Consider the following 24,303-nt stretch of genomic DNA (forward strand, 5'->3'; position numbering starts at 1 on the left):
CATTGCACCAACGTTACCCTGTTCAACATCGCAGGACCTCAGAGTTTGAGCTCTGGCGACTTGTCCATCGATACCACCACTATGACCACTCAAGGCTCTCAGGTGGCTTTTGAATATCCTGTGAATTGACTAGAGAATTTGAAACCAAACTTGGTTTTGTGTACCACCCCATAATTTACATCCCTGGAAATCAGGTCCCCATAATGGTCCCTGCAAATATAGTTTAGGAGGTCTGAGTAAATAAATTACCCGCAATGTTCCTACAATGCAGGACATTGCATTTGTGCTATATATAATATAAGGTCCTCACACTGCATCAGGTCTCTACTGTGTTTCTTCACATAGCAAGGTCCTCACAGTGCAGGTACACACATGTTCAAGATGTCACTGGTTTCAGATCTCTGTGTATCAGGTCCTCACGCTGCAGTTTGAACCAAGCTCAGTACGTCACTGTATTTCACGTCCAAATGGGCCCAGGAGGTCTCGCTATATCAGGTCCCCACACTGTATTTCCCTACAGTGCAGGTACAAAAACTTTCCAGGAGCTCTCTGTATAGCTGGTCCCCACACGGTTTCTTCACAGAGCATGGTCCCCATAATGCAGGTCTAAAGACGTCTCTGTATATCAGGTTCCCACAATGGAGGTTGAAACTCCTCAGGCCCTTACAGTAACGTGAGGTCTTGTTCTTTGTAGCGTGGGTAGACAGAGTACTGTTTTCTGTGGAGAACTGAGATGATACTTTTCACATGTGAATGTTTTATGTTTTCGTACCTTTTTTTTTTTTGTACTGCTGAAAGAAGGTAACTAATGGTCTGCATGTCATACATATTCTGTTTCTCTTGTTTTTCCATACTTTGCTTCCTCTTTTTGTACTCATAATTTGTATTAAATTATACTTTCAATGTCGAATGTTCTGTAAAACTTTGTGCCCCCCTAATTCTTGAACACTTTGCTGTACTGCCCTCCTCTTTGTCTTTATACCTGTTTCTGCTTATTCAATAAAAGTTCTGAAACCTCTGCATGCTCATGCCTTGCTCTTTCCTGCTTTCCTTTTCCTGATTCTATACAGATGGCTTTGTATTTGGGATTTTGAGCACTATTCTTCACTGTGTTTTCCTGAAGAATTACTAAAATAACACAATGATTTCCATTTCCATTCTGATTGTTTTAATTATTTCAGCTAGCGACAGGTGGTCCAGTTCATTTTGAGCTCGTTTACGTCTCAAACGCAGCCTTTCCCAACTGATGAGCAAATCTGCTGGATCTGTTTATCAGGTCCAGTTCGGTTCATATTAACACTGTTGGGCAAAAAGTCCCCAGTTGCCAAGTCGGATGTGTCTAAACTCCCCATATATAATCTGGAGTTTTGAAATTAGTCTCAAACCAGATGTCTATTTCAAACCGCTCGCAACGTTTGTTGAGCCGGTGAGTTTGGACATGTCATGGTTCAGTATAAAGTCTGTTCCCTTATGTTTTCGGATGATATTCAGTGTTTTCTGCTTTGGTTAAGTCTTTTTCACATTCATCCTCAAACAAAGCCAAAGGATTTGGCTTCTACCTTACCATTAGCCGGCTTCTCTCGATAAGCCTGCGTAACCTTCTAACTTCAGCGTGTGATGCCTTTTTGTGCATTTGAGCTCGCGTGTGATGCATGCGTACAAATTTTCTGCCAGTTCCGACCCTGACATCCCTGATAGCACCGACTATGAATTTCCTTTCCATGATTGATTGTCAAGCATTTCTGGAACGTTCTTGATACATTATTAATTTTCAACAAAAATTCCTGCGCACCGTAGTTTTAAGCCAAAATGTAAGCGGATTTTTCTCCAGTGTCAAGTCCATGAGCTGAAATGTAGCTTTTCATTTTGTGTCCAATGAAAGCAAATGGTTATTGACGCCACCTTGAGTTCAGGAATCTGACTCTGTCTAGAAAGAGACGAGCACCATGGGAGGGCATTAGCCTATCACGCACCCCATCTACCCCGAGATGGATGGTGATTGGTGCTGCCCCGAGCGGCTCCTCGATAAAAGGCAATATGTCGGCTGTGATGCATTCACTATTAATCGCATGCAGGCAGGCTGATCAATATGCCATTAATCACGGCGAGAAAGTAGCGCGATAAGGGACCGGGTGGGAGTTGAGACACACTAGATGGGTTTTGTGAAGTGAACCTGATGACCCGCCCTCTGTCTCATTGAAATTTCATTCACGGCTTTTGTTTTCAGATTTGTTTAATGAAAAACATGGCAGCACTCGACCGCATTACGAAATGTTGCCGATGAACAGGATAAATGAGCAATTCCTGGCCTGCGTATGACTTCCTTTATTGTCTCGTTTCATTTCGACGCCTCATCCATTCTCGGACTCGAACAAACCCAGTTTTCTCAAATCGTTAATCAGATTACACCACGGGTTCTTTGGAGAAAAGGCGGCCTCGGAGATGTAATGAAAGCACGCCTGGGGCTGGCCTGAGGGAATCTAACCTCCCGTCGCCCCTACTCCTGCCCCAAGGTCCAGGAAAGCAGAACAGGCTCGAGTCTGGGGTCTCATTTGGGCTCTTCTTTTGTTGGTCTTTTGTTGGTTCTTTGTTCTCTGCCACAATAGTCTGATGAAGACACAAAGCTTTTGAAGGCATCGGGGGGGTGTGTGTCCGTGTGCTGGTAGAACTCTTCAGGAACAGTAGTCAGTGGAGGGATGGGGTGACGGGTGTGCCTCATTTATGCAGGATAATGTGTGGAATAGCCAACCAGATACCCTGCTTCTGATTGCCTTCTGACACTTTCCTGTGCGGGAGCATCAATGCACGAGAGAAAGCACACACAACACGATTGATTCCCTCTCCTCCGTCAGCCCAATGATCAGACCAAATACCTCAGACAAGACAGGAAAGAGCAATCACCACAGTCATAGATCTCCATAGAAACAGTTCTGTTTCTTTTTCTTTACCCCCCTCTTTCATGGACTAGAGAGGGAGATGTGAAAAGCGTGACACGTTTAAAGAGGCCTCATCAGTGCTAATGATATTCCTCTACCTGAGAATCATCATCCCCCTCCCGCCCCCCCCTTTGCTTTCTTGCTCGTCCTTTGTCTCAAAGTCTTGCGCTTGTACGTTCATGACCGTTTTGATATGCCGATGGCCGAGTCTGTACGTGAGACAGCTAATAAAGAGGAGTAGTATGATGGAGCTGGTGCTGCTGTAGAAAGGCACTGGAGCGCTCTCCTGTTGTGTGTCCTGCTCCTGACAGCTGCACATCCGAATAAAGAGACATCAGTGCAACCACCAGGATGCAGCTAGCGCTGTCTGACAAGCCAGTTTCGACTGGTGTGTCACTTGGACCAAATAATTTCATTCCTCTAACGGTTTCCCGTCTGGGTTTTTTTTTTTTTTTGGCCGGTTTCCAAAACCATGGTGTTTTTTGGGTGAATAATTCCAGAACAGGGAAGCTCGAGTACATGCTTCTAAGGCCCTGTTTACATTATTTCGAATCAGCGGATCATCAGGTTAACGTTTTTAAAACGATTCGCGTGCACACAGCAACGCCAATACATGGATACGCTAATCACATGACTAATTAGACGGCACGTCACATGATCCCAGTGCATATCGGGCATGCGCAAGTCACTCACCACTTGCAAGTGGAAGGATGGCAAGTGAACACCTTCTCCAGCAGATAAACACACCTGGCTGTGATGTTCATGTTCTCACTGAGTTTAAGCGCCTGAAGGAGGTTGAAATGTGTAAATAAACCTCAGTGCGGCTCAGCGCTTCCTCCTGCGCTCCAAATTGCTCCGCCCTGAACAGCGAGTGCCCTCTGGAGGGTGCGCACTCCGGCCCTGCGCAGCTCACAGAGCGCGCGAGTGAAGCGCACGAGCAGTGATTCGGGACTGAGCCGCTGTGTGTGAGATCCCAACGCCAGCGAATCAGGAAGGTGGATGTCACAGTGACGTTGTCCAATGACGACGTCAGCTAGAGCTCAGCACAGCGTATCCACGTATTCTCAATGTTTACACAGCACCGGACCAGACACGAACTGGATTGAATACGTGGGCTCTGGCGGATTCCCGTTTCCCGGCGTTTTAATGTGAACGGACAGTGCATCCGCGAAGAAAACGAGACAGATACGGTCTAATGTAAACTTGGCCTAACAGTGAACTTTTCATACTAAATTTGATGTTTAAGTTGTTAGAGCGAGCGCTTAATTGCTGTGAATTGCACCTTGACGCTTTAGAGGAAAGCATGCACATCATAGTGCTCAGTGCTCGCCAAAATGAACTGCTCGAACATCTAACGATTTCTCCGCACGCTTCTTTACCGCTCGGTACTTGCAAAAACCTTCATATGTAGTTTATGCAAGAAGGTGCTCTAGTTCCTCCTTTTTTGAGAGACCGTTTGGATGTTGCTTTGCTTTGCTGGAATTAATCCTGAAATGCGTGGGGATCTGTCTCGTTTTGTCGTCTGTTCATTAGCGCGATCGCGTTCACTCGGCTTACATCACCATCATGAAGGATGTCGCTACTGGAGCTTTTTTTTTTTAAAAAATAGGTGTAAATGAGCAAGGAATCGATATCATAACCGTTATCGTCCGACTTTTGTTGTTAGACAAGCGCTCCGATGGTGCTTTTCTGATCTCGATTTGGATAAATAGAGGCTGTGATTCTAGATCCTGCCACCTGAATGGATTCTGACTCGCAGCAAATGCAGCCAAACGGCACACGCCAACATCTTGGCATGTGCTGAAACGTTCACGTGAGCAAAGCAGCTGTCCGGGCCGTATGCTATCTGTGCTGGACGGTTAGCTGCCATTACTGCGCCCAAAAACAAACAAAAAATAAACCCAAAAGAAAGAAAAGATATTGTCACTTGGATTTTTGTGACCCATTAAAATCAGGACTGCCTGAAGGAATGTAGTATAATTAAGATATCAGGGTTATGATTGCTATTTTAAACAGCTAGATAAGGTTGGAGTTTCACTGGGAATAGATTTCAAGGTTTTCTGGTACTGTCTCACTCCACTTTTGGTGGCTGGGATTTTAATTTTAGCAGCAGTACTCGCTGTCCCTGCGTTTCTTGAGTCTTTCCTGTTTGGGAAGTCCAGAGTCTTGCTGACAGAAGCAAGGGACCCCTCTATCTCTCTCTCTCTCGCTTGCTCGCTCTCTTTCGCTCTCTCGCTCTTTTTTTTTTTCACTAGTTTCCTGTCCACTGCCTCCACATAAATTCAACCTGAGGCTTTTCTCCTTCCAGAAATGCTCTCCTCTTTCTTCATCCGAGATAAAAAAAAATGTGGGTGAGGTTTGTTCTTTAGAGATTAGCTGTTTTAGGACGGATGGACAGCTTGTATATGTGGATGAAGGAAAAGAGGGTGATGGGATGGATGTACAGGTGATTGAATGGATTTTGGAAGATGTTGGATAGAAATAAAAACGGATGGCTGTATACTGCATAGGTAGATGGATAAAGCAAATGAATGGGGGGAAAAAGGGATGAATGAAGGAAAAGAGGATGGGTGGATAGATGAATAGAAGCGAAACAAATTTGGATGGAGGCAGGTAAAACAAGGAGGGATACATGAGTAATGGATGAAGGAAAAGAGGATGGGGTGGATGGATCCATTTTAGAGCAAGGTTATGGATGGATTTAAAGAAAAGATCACGGATGAGGATGGCGGGTAAACAGGTGAATGTATTGAAGGGAATGTGGATGGATGGGTGACTTTTCAGAGGAGATGATCACAGATGGACGGACGGAAAGAAGGAAAAGATGGTGGGTGAAAGAATTTTGATTGAACATTGCTAAGATGATGCGTTGACTAAAAGTAAGGAAAAGAGGATGGATGGATGCGTGAATGGACCAATTTGTGAGTTTTGGAAGATGATGGATGGGTGAAAGGATGAAAAAGATGGATGGATAGTGGATACAGAAATGGACTGAATAAATGGAAGGGAAAGAGTCCAGGATGGAACTGATGGATGGATGAATTTGGTTGTAGAAAATCATGGATGGATGACTGAGAGGAATTAAAAAAAAATGGATGAATAGTTGGATTGACAGAAAATATGGGTGAATGAAGGTGATGGCGGAGTAAAAGGAATGGAAGGAAAAGAGGGTGGAAGGATGAATTTTAGAAATAAAGATGGATGGATGAAGAGCTGGATAGACGAGTGGGAAATGATGGCTGGATGAGTGGAACGAAAGCACAAGATGGCGGCGAGATGGATGGGGAGTCAAAAAATAGACGAGTAGAAGAATTTTAGAAGTGGTTGGCTGGATCTTGAGATGCACACTGTCCACGTGCATTTTCTTAATATTACTAGCCGTCAGTGACTCCTACAGTAACAATAATAGTGTCTCGGTTCCAGAATTATTGGCACCCTTGGTCAAAATAAATAAAAGGCTAATTGGCTGAATCTCAGTGACAGTATGAAGGTTATGAGGGAACTATGTGAGGAAGGTTACAATCCCACCTTTAACTGAATTCATTTTACTTTCTCAAACAAACAAACGAAAAAAAAAATCTAACGTTTCCAGGAGAGGCGACAAAATGGAGGTCCGAGTGAGTCCAGAGAGACTTCCCCGGCTCTGCACACCCAAAAACACCCGAGCAACGGCGTTGGAGTGGGGGTCAGCGCTGCTCAGCCACCCATGGTCACGAACAGCATCTACGAACGTGCTCCAGGTACCTGCACACCTTCTCAGTAGAAACCGAGAACCATAGCAGGACTATAAATGAGCCATTCCACCGAATCGGTGCCATTTCCATCCCAAGAAGATTATATGTATAAATGCACATAAAAATGTGCTTTAAAATACATTTCCTTATTACGCAGAATGTCCTGCACATTGATCTGATTTCAAATTTAAGATATATAATTGTAAGGATTAATAAAAACTACCTAAAACACTGAAAAATAGCATGCGTTACCTGTCCCCGCACTCTAACTTTATACTTAACTATGAAATATTATGATTAAAATCCTTCAGAAACGGTATTTCTTTTGCACTGTTGTGTGACTCCATATCCTATCCATGGTTTAAATATATATATTTTTATAAGAAATCCACAATATCTTTGTTAAAATACACATTTTAGTCGTGTCCCTGGGTTTTCACTCAGTCCTGTTACCCAAACATATTACCCCATCTGACAAATTTGGAACATTCCATAAATCACATGCTCAACAGGAAGTTACATCAGTTGTGTCTTCTGAAGGCCATGGGAAGACCAAAAGTTAATTCTCTCATTTACTTTTCTGTATATTTGATGATTTTTTTAACTTTGACTGATAAGGTCAATGTCAACATACTGTCCTGTTACTTAAATTATTTCTTAGATGATATTTGTTTATTTTAAAAATACAGATTTTTGGTAAATCACTAGAATGTGCTAAGTGTGGTCATGCTATTAGCGATGACGCCATGTGGCTTAATTCCATATATTAGCTAATCCTAGGCTAAGAACTCAGTCCTGTTACTTTCAGAGTTTTGGTAACAGGACTGAAAAAAATGCAGCCCATCTTTGACTTCCAAACCTTGTAACGTAGCCTGAGGTTGACCAATACACATTTTGAATAGTTAAATATGTGTGTTATTATAATCAGTGTTGAAAAGATAGAACAAATTAAGTTTAATTTGGGAGTGGTACAACAAGCAAATGGGACCCATTTGGTGGAACGTCCCAAATTCTAGTCATCGCGGCAACTCTAGTATTACTACAGACTGTCCATTATGAAAATAAACTGAAAAAACAAGTTGATTTCTGATAAAATAATTTGAAATATTTAAAAAAACAAAAACCCAACAACAAAAGTCTTATCCCGGCCATTACAGAACATTAAGCTTTTTAACTAATTCGCATCGAGCCACCGCCTCGCTAAGAGGAGGATTTTAAAAACGCACCAATGGCAGGATTATCATTACATTTTCCCCTCCACTTTCACGCTGTGAGGTCTGACCTTGAAATCATTAGGCTGATGAAATGGATTCTAAGTGGGTCGTATTTGCATACAGGCTATTGTGTGGATGGATAACAAACTGTTTTAAATTCACTCTCTGTTCGTCTCCTCGCAGCCTCCAGAGAGCTGCTGCGCCAACACAAAGCCTTGTGGCTTTTTTTTTTCAAACCATTGTTTTTAGATTAACATGTCCATCAAAAAAAACACCTTTTTTTTTTTGTATCTGTATTATAACGCTTACGATATTCAATTTGTATTAGGTGTCAACCAACGTGTACGTTTCTTTCTGTTGTCGCCCGGTAGACTTCGCATGCTCATGGCGACTTAAATTTTTAATTCTTCTTTTAGCTAGACCAAAACAAAACAAAAAAAAATCAGGAAATATTAGGCGTGGCATGCTGATACAGGAAAATAATCAACGGCATCGATAATGTGATGTTCCCTGACATTGGTAGAGGATGTATTCTTGATTCTGATTGGTCAGAATGGCTTGATTATTTTTCTGGGGAGAAAAAAAAGTTTCGGCTTCAAGGCAAATCACGGGTTTATATTAATGCGCTGCTTGTTGTACGTTATCGTTTGTCGAGTTGCGCTAAAAGTCATCTGTAAGGAAACGTTTATGGAAGGAGTCTCCAATGTCAGTGCTTTTGTAACAGCATTTCTTAGTTCATGTTGTCTTTCCTGAACAGGTCCTGTTGCAGCCTTCAACGGCAGACCCGGGGTGTACAATCATGACGGCAACTCTGATGAAGATCCTACTTCTGATATGGAGTCAGACTTCAACCCGCAACGGAAATACGCACAAAACAGGTTGGTTCTGGGTTTTGTGGTGGTCTGTGACCAAAAACACCCTTCCAGTGAAGTATCTGATGGAGTAGCTACATAGCTTTTAATGTATGGGTTAGTTCACATGTTCCTGGGCGTGCTGACGGTGTGAATTTGAACATTTAATCCGTATTTGCCCAACTCGGGAGCCTAATGTTGTTTGTTCTATCCACATTCACTGGATATGAGCACTCGTGCACTCTGTCTGATTGATTGGCTACTCTACTACTAGGATATCAGCTCATATACCGTGAGTAGAGGAAAAACAAAATGGCGGCGCGTGTTGCTGAACGAACCAACCAACCAGGGATGAAATTGAAAAACTCTACTGGGAAGCAAAACCCCCAAAATTTTATCATCGTGGATTTAAAAGAAACAGAAATGGCGAAAAGAATATAGCACCCCCCCCCCCCAAAAAAAAAAAAATTTCCTGTTCCAGACTCCAGCCCAGTTGGTGGCAGTAATGCACCTTAGAAGAAGAAACACCTCCCCCCCCCCCCCCCCCCCCCCAAAAAAAAAAAAAATGATGGTAAGAACGTATCCTTTTTAAAAATTTATTTATTTATTTAATTTTTTTTTGGAATTATTATTATTATTATTATTATTATTATAGCATTTTATCACACATTGCTCCTGTTATGCTGCCGGGTTGTTTACATTCTAAGCGGAAATGATTTTGTCGGACGTTTTGTATAAAGTTATTTATTTATTTATTTATTTTATTGATCGAATTTGCAAAAAAACAAAAATAAAAATGCTCCGTTTTCTCAAATCCAGTGAACGTGGCGAGAATGAAACGGTTATTCGACTCAATCTCGTCGTACACGGCTTATAGCCATCAGCTCACGTACGACTCGATTTCGTGAACTAACGGTTATTAAATTTATATTTTCGTATAAATACGGAGGTGATTATAGGAAACCGCGCGCGCGGATTGGTCGAGAGATTCGGACCATTTCTCGTTAACCACCTCGAGTGACTCGGCAAAACGGCGGCCGACCACTTCGTCACTGTAAGTGAGGAAGAATTCGAAATGATGAAAGAACATGTTCCTAAAAGCAATAAAAAAAAAAGATGCTACGAAGTTTGGTCTAAAACTGTTTAAAGGTAAGGTGGAGTTGTGATTTTTATTTTATCAATTTCAAAACACGTGACACGAGCCTGCGCCGCGCCTTTATTACATTTGCATGCCACTGTTGAAGATTTGAAATAAATTTTTTTTTTTTTAAATAATCACCTGTGTATTTATACTGAAACAGTTATCCGCTTCAGGCTCAGTGAATATTGGTGAATAATAACCTCGACTTCGTGTCTTTCTTATTATTCACTGATATTCACTTCACCTTCGGCGAAGTGATGAAGCAGAGTTCCTGTTCCTGCCCTTGAACTTCATCGTTTTCCAATAACGGCAAGCATTTTATTCTTCTTACTCCCACGGCGATTCGCTAATGCTAACAAACTCTTTATCGTTCCCTCGGCACCCTCTTCTTTCTCACCCAAAAAAACCACCAATGCAGCTCGTCATGTTACGGAAACTTGGAACTAACTGCTACGAGGCACTGACACTGGAGACTCCTTCCATAAATGTTACTTAAACAACGCCATAACTGATACACACCCACCCATAAAACCCACCTTTATTATGGTTTGCTGTGTTGCGTGCTAACGTCTCTCCAGCCAATAAGAAGCCTTGTAATAGTGAGCTGTTTGTTGCTACAGAGCGGAACAAGAACTCATCTCCAACGCGGGACACCCCACACGGAGACTCCCAGAGCTTTACACACCAAAGGCTTCCAAGAGCATGGACCTGGGTAAGAGAACACACACACCTCCACCTCCTAAATGCAACCTTAAGATTAACCTCAGTAGCCAAAAGGACCCATGTATAGTATATTTTTTTTACATTTTTTTCGTGGTACGGTATCCTACAATACAGACCCCGGTTACGGACCTCTCGCAACTCGCTCTTTCACAACAGCAAACATAGTAGCATTTTTTTGTCAACATTTTTTTAAAAAAATAAGATTTATTTATAAGATGATCAAAAATCTTATAAATTTTTGCCAGCGTTTCTCAGGAGAATAGCATTAATTTTACAGCATGGATAGCGATAACGGCAGTGTTCACAGCGAAAGCAAGTTTTACTCCCCTGAGGAAGAAGAAATAAAAGAAAACATTTCAGGAGAAAGCTAAAAACCTCTAACTGTTGCTAACGCCGAGCAAAAACGTGTCTGAATCCTGAATGACTCGTATTTGTATAAATAGGGGACTACATAGGCGGCAAAATGTAGTTTTTTTCCTGCCATGGAAGTGCACTTGTATACCGAGGAGGAAGCCATTTGCATTACAGCCGTGAATGAGGATTCAAAATGGCGGCTCGGCTCGGTTTTCCCTTTCGGGCGCTCTCGTTTTCTGTTAGAATTTGGTAAAGAAAAAATAAATACATTATTTACCAGCTTAAGGTCGATCCGTATGGTGAAATACCGTGACCTCGGCCTTGAATACTGACCTCGGCCCTCTACGTTCAAGACCTCGGTCACGGTATTTCACGATACGGACCTCCCAGCTGGTAAATAATATATATGTATTTCTATAAAGTAAAAGCAGTTTGGTTCAAACCGGTCACATATTCCTACCCTCACGGGGACGTTCGTTAACTACGGTTAAAGCGCTTCGGCTGTGGCATTTGCGTTTTTTGAGCCCATTGCCATGGCGATGCACCCAAGATAGCTGAAAAACGCAAGAACAAACAAGAAAAAGAATTCATCCGGTGGAAACATTTTTCTTCTTGACCTGCAGATTCGCAAACTTCGATCTAATGAACCAACAGGAGGGAAAAAATAAAAGGGGCGGGGCTGTCCACCAACATGCTGGGCTTTTTTCCTCTCGATATATTTTTGCCCTGATATTCTTTAATGCGCATGAAGAGAGTATTTATTTATTTTTCTTCTTTTTATTCCCCGTAAAAGCCTCGCGTTTAATCGTTCAGCCAGGTCGACTATTTATTTCAGCGACCGTTTTCTTTGCTCCCGGTCATTTATTTTTAAGCCATCTTCGCTGAATTGGCTGCAGATAACCCTGTTAGCTTCCTTTCCATTCTTCCTTCCTTCCTCCCTCTCTCTCTGTCGGTTATTTATTTCCTCCAAAGCGATGTGTTTTGTCCGTTTCCAATTACGCTTCATTACACTCGGCGCTATTGGCTTCCTCTTGCCTGACAAAACCAACTGACTTTCATTACAGGCGGAGGCTTCACTCTTCCTCTTTCTGTCTTTCTTTTTCCTCCATCTTCCGCGTTCATGTCCCTTTTGAGATGTTATTCCTTCCTTAAATCCTCGTAATGTATTTTTTATTTTTATTCCTTACTCCTGTGAACGGTCTGGGTGTTCTTTGTGTCTGAAATCTGTCGTACGGGGGGAAAAAAAAACCCCCACATGCATTGTGTTTTTCCTTTCATGATGAAAGTTGATTTCTGAGCTGACCTTTGATCCCGCACATGCTGGTGTGCTCAAAAGCTATCATTTCAATCATTTTGTGCAGTTTCTTTTCAGAACATTTTTTCCTTCTTGTCCTCCAGTTTCCATCACCAACAGCTTTTCGTCTTGTGTAAATAACCATCAACGAAAACGGTCTCTGTTAAAGGACATGGGACATGGATTTTTTTCTGGGCATAATTATGTATAAAGGACATAAGAAATGCCATCTAAATCACTGCAGGGCGTCAAAAATGTGAAAATCATCACATTATTCAAGTTTTTTTATACACCAGCGTAAAACAAGGATTTGTTAATGAGCTAGGTGGTCACGTGACCCGTGACGTCACAAAAACTTTCCAAGGAGGCAGCGCTTGGGAATCTAATGTAAACAGGTTACCGAAATGGACACCATCGACAGTGACATTCCCGATGTTTCACAGAGATGTGAAGTTAGACCCTATCAATTCGAACCGATAGCTGGAAATTCACATGAACATGGATCTTGTCTTTACTCTGACGGATCAGATGATTCTGAGAGTGAGAGTTCATTCAGCCCTCATGAAACTGAAAGCGGTCGGCTCCATAACACTTCCTGGGAAGTTAAAAACAATTCTGCTCAAAGGCTAATGATCTGTTGAAAGAAGTATTATTTTTATTGTTAGTTTTTTCTTTTTTATCAGACATCTAATTTTTTAGGTTTGTTTACCCGACATGTTTCGACGTACGACTGTCGTCTTCCTCAGAGTGTCACTGGATGTTATTGGTGACGCATCTTTTATCAGCTGATGTTTCCGAAGGCGTGGCCTTCCTGTCTGGATTGACAGGTCGGTCACGCCTTCTACTGTCAGTTCGTCCCCTGCAAGATGGCACTCCAGGTATGGGAGAGCATGTATGCTCCCTCATCTCGGTTGATGGTCATCGGGCTTCGCTTACGGATCTCCATGGCCTCCCTGATCCAGCGCTGATGTTTATTATCTTCTGTGCGGATGACTCTGGCATTCCCCCAGTCCATAATATGATTTTCCCTTTTGCAATGATCTGTTATGGCTGACTTATCAGAAGATAATAAACATCAGCGCTGGATCAGGGAGGCCATGGAGATCCGTAAGCGAAGCCCGAGGACCATCAACCGAGATGAGGGAGCATACATGCTCTCCCATTACCTGGAGTGCCATCTTGCAGGGGACGAACTGACAGTAGAAGGCGTGACCGACCTGTCAATCCAGACAGGAAGGCCACGCCTTCGGAAACATCAGCTGATAAAAGATGCGTCACCAATAACATCCAGTGACACTCTGAGGAAGACGACAGTCGTACGTCGAAACATGTCGGGTAAACAAACCTAAAAAATTAGATGTCTGATAAAAAAGAAAAAACTAACAATATTCAATATAAGACATAATGAACGTAATCGAAAGAAAAAAGTATTATTTTTGTATCATACATTGAAAGTTCATCATAGATCTAGCTAAAGTCCGTTGCAGGCTATTTTTTATTTTTTTTTGCTGATATTTTTTTGCTAACCCTAACCCAGTAAACGATAGATAATAAAATTACATAAAATAAATGGGGAAGAAAAATAATAAGAATTAAACAATAGTAGAAATAAAACATAGAATAATAAAATGAAATAAAAGTTGAAAAAAACCTCTTCTACAACTTCACCACAACTCTTTGATTCGGTACGTAAACAAAGAAGGACAGATATAAGAGTAAACGAGTCAGAATTATGATAATCAATAATTGATACACCCAAAATTATAATACTAATCCTTACCTCGGCTTTCAGTCGCTTAGCGAATGCACCTCGTGGTGGCCGTAGCACTTCGGGTTTCACTCCGCCGTCTTGTTCCTGAATTGGGACGTTGGGAACGGCTCCATCTTTAAGTAGCCTCTTAAATTTGGCTTGGCAATTAATTTCGCTCAGTACCTGAGTATTAATGTTGAAAGAATCCTCAGTGAAATGGTCCGAACACAGTTTGTGGGAAACAGTCGGTGCAAAGTTTTTTCTACGGCAGTAGTGAGCCCACACTTTCCTCAGCTTCGGGTCCTTGGGGAATGCAAAAAAACTTACTCCAGGGCATTTCCCATTGGAATTATTGCAACCATAAGCAGCACAATACACCATGATGCAGTGGCGCGGGAAGACATTGTCGGCAGGGGGTGCTGTGACGTGACCTGGGACATTTTTTTGAATTGGGGTCTGGGGGTCCTCCCCCAGAATATTTTGTATTTCTTAGATGCAATTTCCTGCATTTTAACCAATCAGGCGTCTGAAATCCTTTTAAGCTTGCAATTGCAATATTTCGTTAAACTGCCTACTACTTATAGGCCTGATCGTGAGGGCTAGTATCAATCCTCAGGTGTTTGGGAGGGGGGGATTGAAAAAAGGATGTAATTCTCTTTTGAGACATAGTAACTATTAAGTATCAACTAACTAACTAACTAACTAACTAACTAACTAACTAACTAACTAACTCTTACTCTTCTCTACAGACGGTCGACTCGTACTCGCTTCCTGTTGTAATTTCGCGTGCAGAAAAGCTGAACGTCAACGTCATGACAAAAAAAATTCTGATGGTCCACTAGGCTACATATTAAGTTATAAGTTTTAATTAAATCCTTTTTTAAATAACTAAAATGTAGCCCTCATCATCCTACATCTAAAACATGACATATAAAATCAGCAGAGCCAAATGAAAACAAATAAATAAACAAATATATTTTCACGTAAGTTTTTTTTTATGTTCATGTCAGTTTTGAGGGTCCACCACCAGGGGGTGCTGCCGCACCCCCCGCACTTCCGGTTCCCGCGCCGGTGCCATGATGTCCAATGTATGATGTCCAATGTACTTTAAAGACTATAAAAACAATTTTCTTGTCATCCACTTCTCCATTCATCTACCCGCTTGTGCTGTGCCAGAAAGTTTTTGTGACGTATGATCACGTGACAGCGGCTCTTCCGGTTGTAAAATATGCATATCGGAGCTCGAGCAGAAATGCCATATAATCATCACGAATATAACGATTTTGCTGAATTTAATAGATGATTTTGTATTTGTTGATGCAATTAATTCATATTTTAATGGAAAGAAACTGATATAGCGTGCATTTATGTTTCATGTCCCATATCCTTTAACTATCAACCTCCAAGCATTCAGTTTCGCTCCAAATTTGTTCCTGCGTGATGGTTTTTACTTAGTAGTAGTTAGCATTCCTGCTCTGCAGGTCATAGCGCTGAGCGTAACTTCATACCTAACTGGACGTGCAGTTCTTGACTTGCATGATGCAGTGGATGAATTAGCTAGCGGTTTGCTGGCGAATTCTCCATTCTGATTGGTCAAGCAGCGATAACATTTCTGTAACATGTTATCATTTCTACAGCAACGACATGCACACATGCACTCGTAATCACGATGTTTCGGCGACGTTTTTTGTAAGGAGGCGCTTATTTCACATTTTTGGAAGGAGTCTTCCGGAACGGTTCACGCTTTGTGGGTTCTTCGTAACTTGACAAGCTCCTTTTTTTTTGGTCGCGTTAAATTAAGAAAGAGGAAAAAAAGTGACTGGTGAGGGAACTGCTACAACGTACTAAAGCGAGAACAGAAACCGTTAAACGTAGCTGTAAACGGATTAAAAGCTACGTCTAACTACAAGTGTTAGATGACGTGGAATCAGGGCTTTGAACCAGAATTTTTTTCCTATTGGTTCGTTCCGAACAGAAACGGAATTTTAACGTTTCCGGTTTTGGGTTCCACCATTAAATAGACGTTCCCGAACCGGTTAGAACAAAAAAATTTCGTTCCCGGAACGGTTAATTACGTTCCCTGTCAGCTGTTTAACAAATGGCTATAAAATTATGTCTCTGTCTCATCCAGCTTAAGCCAAATGTAGGCTAATTCTATTACAACCTTCATTAAATAAGACAAGAAATAATTCAAAACAATTATTATTTCAAATGTTGGCGATTTGGATTCTCAGTATGTCTTCCCATCTACACAAACAGAAAAAGTGCCAAAAATGAAAGAGAATTCGTTTAGTGTGTTACCAAAGGCTAGTCAGGCCCTATAGAGGGCTACCGCATGACGTCACCGTACCGCGAGATTTCGGTAGGCGCCATATTGGAAGACCAAGTACACATCTATGCAAGTGCATACATACATAAAACACACTACACCTGAAATGTAGCCAGGGCCGGTTCTGCCCTAATCTGGACCCGGGTGCAACATCGTGCAACCCCCCCCCCCCCCCCAAAAAAAACCAGTCTAAATCAGGACAACCATCACATAACTATAACTATAAACATTTTATATCAACTATTTTAACTAAATGGGCTATAATAAATAAGCCTGCAGGCAGCCACGGCGGGCTGCCTCAGAAAACTAACCATTTGTCCTACCTTAAAACTCGTTTTGCATTTTCTGCCTCCTTTTTTGTATTTTCGACCCTCCGCTTATTTTCTTTCCTTTTCTGAAAACCCGATTTGTGTCCAGACATTTTGTTCTGCTACCAACGAACTAACTCGTCAGGTCTCGTCTCTCGAGCCCGCAATGATTCCCGTGGGAAGGGCAACAACTGATACATTTTTACAAACAGCCAATAGGGAGGTTGCATCGTTCAGGCTCTTCTTTGCTCAGACACTCAGTAATGCACTTATTATCACATGGAGACGTGATAGTAGTCCACCTTCCCGCTCTCTCCATTCAGTCAGCGAACGTCACACAGGAAGTGAACCCCAGCAGGTCATAGAAACTTGCACAGGAGAAGAATGACTATTTGTAGGCTACGGAAACTTTGAGGAACGAAATAAAAACCGGTATTAACCGGTTACCATTATTTTTAATAAGCGTTTCTGTTCCGGAACATAAAAAATAATAAAGTTTCTGGTTTCGTTTCTGTTCCATGTGAAATAGAAAAAGTTCCCGGTTTTCGTTTTCGTTCCTTGAACCGGTTCAAAGCCCTGCACGGAATGTCTGTGATCAAAGTCTTTACTATAGAAACGATAACGTATTAGAAGGAGCTCATTGAGATGAACCTGCACTGTGGTCAGAGAATTAATCAATGCCTTTCGGCCAATCGGAAGCCAAAATTTGCTCAATCCAGGTTTGTTGGCTAAATAATTTATCACTATTTTAAGATAATGTTGTTCTTGGTTATTGTTTATACACACACACGCGCACACCCATTCCTTATGGGCTAAAGCTAAAATAAGTGTGAGACTCTTAATTAGTCTCTGCTGTAGCTGTCGGCGTGTTTCCCTTCTGGGGACCAGGATTTTTGTCCCTGCAACGTCTTTTTAGTCCCCAGGAGGCCAGCATATAAACAGGATGCACTCACTCACACTCACTCTCTCTCTCTCACACACACACACGAGTGTATTTTCTCCTTCTCACTCGAGGCTTATTCCTCTGGAGGAGACACAGAGCTTATAAAAAATAAAAAGGATTATTTAAGAGAAATTGTGGTGTAATGAAACCGTATTATTGTGTCCCATGGTGCGGGGCCTGTGGCAGCAGCTGCTGCCGAGACACACACACACACACACACACACACACACACACACACACACACACACAGAGAGAGAGAGAGAGAGAGAGAGAGAGAGAGAGCTCTGGTTGTCATCTACTGCTGTAGGTGTCACATTATCTCTCACAGATGTATTCTCTCCGATTTCCTTTCCTGTTAGTCAGGCCTGGATGAGAGAGACTGTTGTGCATGTTTAGAAGTTACTTACTTTGCAACTTGACGGTAGTTTTGTGTTTCTTCAAATTGTAAAATTGAGCATCTGTTAGAGAGGAAATATGAGTCCAACCATTTCAAGGCAGTCGTGTGTGTGTATGAGAGCTAGAGAGAGAGACAGATGTTCTCAGCTTTATGAAGGAAAACTTGGCCTCGAAAACCCTGCCTAATTAAAAAAAACAAATGTGCCTACTTGCTGAGAGAAGAAAAGAAATTGAGAAACAGGAGGAGAGAGAGCAAGAGAGATGCGCGCGCAAACAGACGCAGAGAGACACGCAATGAGAGAGGGACATGGAGAGACTCGCACACAGAATAGGAGAGAGAGGGAGAGAGACTCGCACACAGAATAGGAGAGAGAGGGAGGGAGAGAGACTCGCACACAGAATAGGAGAGAGACTCACACACAGAATAGGAGAGAGGGAGGGAGAGAGACTCGCACACAGAATAGGAGAGAGAGGGAGGGAGAGAGACTCACACACAGAATAGGAGAGAGAGGGAGGGAGAGAGACTGGCACACAAAATAGGAGAGAGGGGGAGGGAGAGAGACTGGCACACAGAATAGGAGAGAGAGGGAGACTGGCACACAGAATAGGAGAGAGAGGGAGACTGGCACACAGAATAGGAGAGAGAGGGAGGGAGAGAGACTCGCACACAGAATAGGAGAGAGAGGGAGGGAGAGAGACTCGCACACAGAATAGGAGAGAGAGGGGGAGAGACTCGCACACTAGGAGAGAGAGGGAGAGAGACTCGCACACAGAATAGGAGAGAGAGGGGGAGAGACTCGCATACAGAATAGGAGAGAGAGACTCGCATACAGAATAGGAGAGAGAGACTCGCACACAGAATAGGAGAGAGAGAGAGAGACTGGCACACAGAATAGGAGAGAGAGAGAGACTGGCACACAGAATAGGGGGAGAGAGAGAGACTGGCACACAGAATGAGAGAGAGAGAGACTGGCACACAGAATAGGAGAGAGAGAGACTGGCACACAGAATAGGAGAGAGAGAGACTGGCACACAGAATAGGGGAGAGAGACTGGCACACAGAATAGGGGAGAGAGACTGGCACACAGAATAGGGGAGAGAGAGAGACTGGCACACAGAATAGGGGAGAGAGAGAGACTGGCACAGAATAGGAGAGAGAGAGACTCGCACACAGAATAGGGGAGAGAGAGACTGGCACACAGAATAGGGGAGAGAGAGACTGGCACACAGAATAGGGGAGAGAGAGAGACTGGCACACAGAATAGGGGAGAGAGAGAGACTGGCACACAGAATAGGGGAGAGAGAGAGACTGGCACACAGAATAGGGGAGAGAGAGAGACTGGCACACAGAATAGGAGAGAGAGAGACTGGCACACAGAATAGGGGAGAGAGAGAGACTGGCACACAGAATAGGGGAGAGAGAGAGACTGGCACACAGAATAGGGGAGAGAGAGAGACTGGCACACAGAATAGGAGAGAGAGAGACTCGCACACAGAATAGGGGAGAGAGAGACTGGCACACAGAATAGGGGAGAGAGAGACTGGCACACAGAATAGGGGAGAGAGAGAGACTGGCACACAGAATAGGGGAGAGAGAGAGACTGGCACACAGAATAGGGGAGAGAGAGAGACTGGCACACAGAATAGGGGAGAGAGAGAGACTGGCACACAGAATAGGGGAGAGAGAGAGACTGGCACACAGAATAGGAGAGAGAGAGACTGGCACACAGAATAGGGGAGAGAGAGAGACTGGCACACAGAATAGGGGAGAGAGAGAGACTGGCACACAGAATAGGGGAGAGAGAGAGACTGGCACACAGAATAGGAGAGAGAGAGACTCGCACACAGAATAGGGGAGAGAGAGACTGGCACACAGAATAGGGGAGAGAGAGAGACTGGCACACAGAATAGGGGAGAGAGAGAGACTGGCACACAGAATAGGGGAGAGAGAGAGACTGGCACACAGAATAGGGGAGAGAGAGAGACTGGCACACAGAATAGGGGAGAGAGAGAAACTGGCACACAGAATAGGGGAGAGAGAGAAACTGGCACACAGAATAGGGGAGAGAGAGAGACTGGCACACAATAGGGGAGAGAGAGAGGGAGAGAGACTCGCACACAGAATAGGAGAGAGAGGGAGGGAGAGAGACTCGCACACAGAATAGGAGAGAGAGGGGGAGAGACTCGCACACTAGGAGAGAGAGGGAGAGAGACTCGCACACAGAATAGGAGAGAGAGGGGGAGAGACTCGCATACAGAATAGGAGAGAGAGACTCGCATACAGAATAGGAGAGAGAGACTCGCACACAGAATAGGAGAGAGAGAGAGAGACTGGCACACAGAATAGGAGAGAGAGAGAGACTGGCACACAGAATAGGGGGGAGAGAGAGAGACTGGCACACAGAATGAGAGAGAGAGAGAGAGACTGGCACACAGAATAGGAGAGAGAGAGACTGGCACACAGAATAGGGGAGAGAGAGAGACTGGCACACAGAATAGGGGAGAGAGAGAAACTGGCACACAGAATAGGGGAGAGAGAGAAACTGGCACACAGAATAGGGGAGAGAGAGAAACTGGCACACAGAATAGGGGAGAGAGAGAGAAACTGGCACACAGAATAGGGGAGAGAGAGAGACTGGCACACAGAATAGGGGAGAGAGAGAGACTGGCACACAGAATAGGGGAGAGAGAGAGACTGGCACACAGAATAGGGGAGAGAGAGAGACTGGCACACAGAATCGGAGAGAGAGAGAGAGAGAGAGAGACAGACAGACAGACAGACCGAGCGAGAGAAACATAGTACAAACATCCATGTTTCCTGGACATTTAGTAAATGTGTACTTTGTGAGGTGTGTGTGAGGGAGACAGGGAACAGTGTATTGATTTACAATGTATGATGTTCATGTGTTTCAGTGGCAGATGAGAGCAACATTGGTGGTAGACAAGCACAGAGACCAGGTAAAAACACACACACATGGATGCAATCGAAAATTGGGTGAGAGCGTGCACACACAATCATAAACACCCACAAAAACATGGTGAACGCAAACACATTCAAACCAGCAAAACACAAAAATCTCGCACGTGTTCGTGCGTACATGGGCGCACGTGCACACAAATTGCAAGCATTAGAATTACTATATATAGACCTATAATCCCAGAACACACACCCACAGTTACTATAGAAACCATAATGTATCATAGTGAGTGCATTAATATAAACCTGCACCACTGTCAGAGCTGCTGTTCTAGAAAACTAAACACCTGATGACCAATCACAATCCACAACAATATAGCATGCATGCGCATTCTGTGCTACGCACTTCCTGGTTCCCGAGTTGTTTGCAACGAGTCTTTTTTTTTTTTTTTCCCGCGAGTGTTGGCGTTAATTACTAATCTTTTTTTATTTTTTCTACAAATAATTTTCCAGTATCCTCTTCATTTTTTTTAAAATTGTACTTTCGCTTTCCTTTTTGTACTTTCCACTTTCGCGTTCCTTTTTCTTTCCCTCCCTTTTTTCGGAAGAACGTCGAGACCGGAAGCTTTTTTTTTTTTCCTCCTCCTGTGTAAAGACCACAAGCGGAGGCCATACACATCGGATCTGCTTTAATATCAACAGATCTTCGATTAAGGTACGTGAATCCTTTCATCATGGCACACCTTCAGCCTGTTCAGAGTGCTGAGTGCAGGATGTTTAGTCATTCTTCCTCCGTAGCTAGCAATAGCTTTATTTGTGGTAAGTGCAGATTAGTTAGCTCTCTGACGGAGAAGATTACAGTGTTAGAAGCGCGTATCCAGGCTTTAGAGAAGGCCAGTGAGAATGAGAACAGTGTAGTTTCTGTAGGGGAAAGTCTGGATGCCCTAGGTGGAGTTAGCAATCCCCCAACTCCGGCATTAGAGCCCTTACAGTGGGGCGAATGGGTGACGACTCGGCGGCATAAGCGTAGAGCCAAAGCTACCGCTGAGGCTCGCCCACGGGAGCACCACTCCTCTCCGCGTCACGTGTGGAACAGGTTTGCTCTCCTTAGTGATGCACCCACTGAGAGACCTGAAAGAGCTCTGGTTATAGGGGACTCTATCATATGGCACGTGAAATTAGCTCAGCCTTTAGGGGCACCAGCAGCTTTAGTCAGGTGTATACCGGGAGCCAGGGTGTCGGACATAGTAGGTAATCTTAGGGTCGTAGGCAAGCACAGGTTCTCAAAGAATAGTTATCCATGTAGGAGCTAATGATATACGCCTTCGTCAGTCTGAGGTTACTAAGAGTAACTTTGTAGAGTTGTTTAAATTAGCGAAGGCGATGTCCGATGCTGTAGTATGCTCTGGCCCCATCCCAATGCAGCGTGGCGATGTATGGTAGCTTACAGCAGGTTATGGTCGCTGAACTGCTGGTTGTCCAGGTGGTGCTCTGAAAACAGTGTGGGCTTTATAGATAATTGGGCTAATTTTGAGGGCACTGCTGGCCTGTTAGGGCAGGACGGTATCCATCCCACTCTGGAAGGTGCTGCTCTCGTTTCCTGCAGCATACAGTTAGGTCCATATATATTTGGACACTGACACAAATTTTTTTTTTTACCTGTTTACTGAAACATATTCAAGTTATAGTTATATAATGGACATAAAGTCCAGACTTTCAGACTTTCAGCTTTCATTTGAGGGTATCCACATTAAAATTGGATGAAGGGTTTAGGAGTTTCAGCTCCTTAACATGTGCCACCCTGTTTTTAAAGGGACCAAAAGTAATTGGACAATTGACTCAAAGGCTATTTCATGGGCAGGTGTGGGCAATTCCTTCGTTATGTCATTCTCAATTAAGCAGATAAAAGGCCTGGAGTTTATCTGAGGTGTGGTGCTTGCATTTGGAAGATTTTGCTGTGAAGAAAACATGCGGTCAAAGGAGCTCTCCATGCAGGTGAAACAAGCCATCCTTAAGCTGGGAAAACAGAAAAAAACCCATCCGAGAAATTGCTACAATATTAGGAGTGGCAAAATCTACAGTTTGGTACATCCTGAGAAAGAAAGAAAGAAAGCACTGGTGAACTCATCAATGCAAAAAGACCTGGACGCCCACAGAAGACAACAGTGGTGGATGATCGCAGAATAATTTCCATGGTGAAGAGAAACCCCTTCACAACAGCCAACCAAGTGAACAACACTCTCCAGGAGGTAGGCATATCAATATCCAAATCTACCATAAAGAGAAGACTGCATGAAAGTAAATACAGAGGGTTCACTGCACGGTGCAAGCCACTCATAAGCCTCAAGAATAAAAAGGCTAGATTGGACTTTGCTAAAAAACATATAAAAAAGCCAGCACAGTTCTGGAAGAACATTCTTTGGACAGATGAAACCAAGATCAACCTCTACCAGAATGATGGAAAGAAAAAAGTATGGCGAAGGCGTGGTACAGCTCATGATCCAAAGCATACCACATCATCTGTAAAACACGGCGGAGGCAGTGTGATGGCTTGGGCATGCATGGCTGCCAGTGGCACTGGGTCACTAGTGTTTATTGATGATGTGACACAGGACAGAAGCAGCCGGATGAATTCTGAGGTATTCAGAGACGTACTGTGTGCTCAAATCCAGCCAAACTGATTGGTCGGCGTTTCATAATACAGATGGACAATGACCCAAAACATAAAGCCAAAGTAACCCAGGAGTTTATTAAAGCAAAGAAGTGGAATATTCTTGAATGGCCAAGTCAGTCACCTGATCTCAACCCAATTGAGCATGCATTTCACTTGTTAAAGACTAAACTTCAGACAGAAAGGCCCACAAACAAACAGCAACTGAAAACCAGTGCAGTAAAGGCCTGGCAGAGCATTAAAAAGGAGGAACCACAGCGTCTGGTGATGTCCATGAGTTCAAGACTTCAGGCAGTCATTGCCAACAAAGGGTTTTCAACCAAGTATTAGAAATGAACATTTTATTTACAATTATTTAATTTGTCCAATTACTTTTGAGCCCCTGAAATGAAGGGATTGTGTTTAAAAAATGCTTTAGTTCCTCACATTTTTATGCAATCATTTTGTTCAACCCACCGAATTAAAGCTGAAAGTCTGAACTTCAACTGCATCTGAATTGTTTTGTTCTAAATTCATTGTGGTAATGTACAGAACCAAAATTAGAAAAATGTTGCCTCTGTCCAAATATTTATGGACCTAACTGTAGGTCATAGTCTCAGAACAGGCCTAGTTAATTTCTGACAATTCGGAGTCAAGGCCAGGGAGCAGACGAACAGGCTAAACCGACTGTCTGCTAGCTGCACAGAGTCGTCACTCAGGGTCCACTACATTGAGACTGTGTCTGTTCCCCGAGCTCAACAAA

The 24,303-nt window shown here is 43.2% G+C and overlaps 1 protein-coding gene across 4 annotated transcripts in view; it reads left to right on the top strand.

Annotated features, from left to right (window-relative positions):
• pard3ba (par-3 family cell polarity regulator beta a) overlaps nt 1-24,303 on the top strand; it is a 251,789-nt gene that overhangs the window by 140,405 nt on the left and 87,081 nt on the right. For all 4 annotated transcript variants that reach the window (XM_060898493.1, XM_060898494.1, XM_060898496.1 and 1 more), the window contains 4 exons: nt 6,529-6,676; nt 8,642-8,762; nt 10,497-10,588; nt 20,887-20,931. In XM_060898493.1, coding sequence (XP_060754476.1) covers nt 6,529-6,676; nt 8,642-8,762; nt 10,497-10,588; nt 20,887-20,931 — 406 coding nt within the window. The remainder of the gene's footprint in view (nt 1-6,528; nt 6,677-8,641; nt 8,763-10,496; nt 10,589-20,886; nt 20,932-24,303) is intronic.

The sequence above is a fragment of the Neoarius graeffei genome, chromosome 18, assembly GCF_027579695.1.
Source record: "Neoarius graeffei isolate fNeoGra1 chromosome 18, fNeoGra1.pri, whole genome shotgun sequence".
Classification (NCBI taxonomy): domain Eukaryota; kingdom Metazoa; phylum Chordata; class Actinopteri; order Siluriformes; family Ariidae; genus Neoarius; species Neoarius graeffei.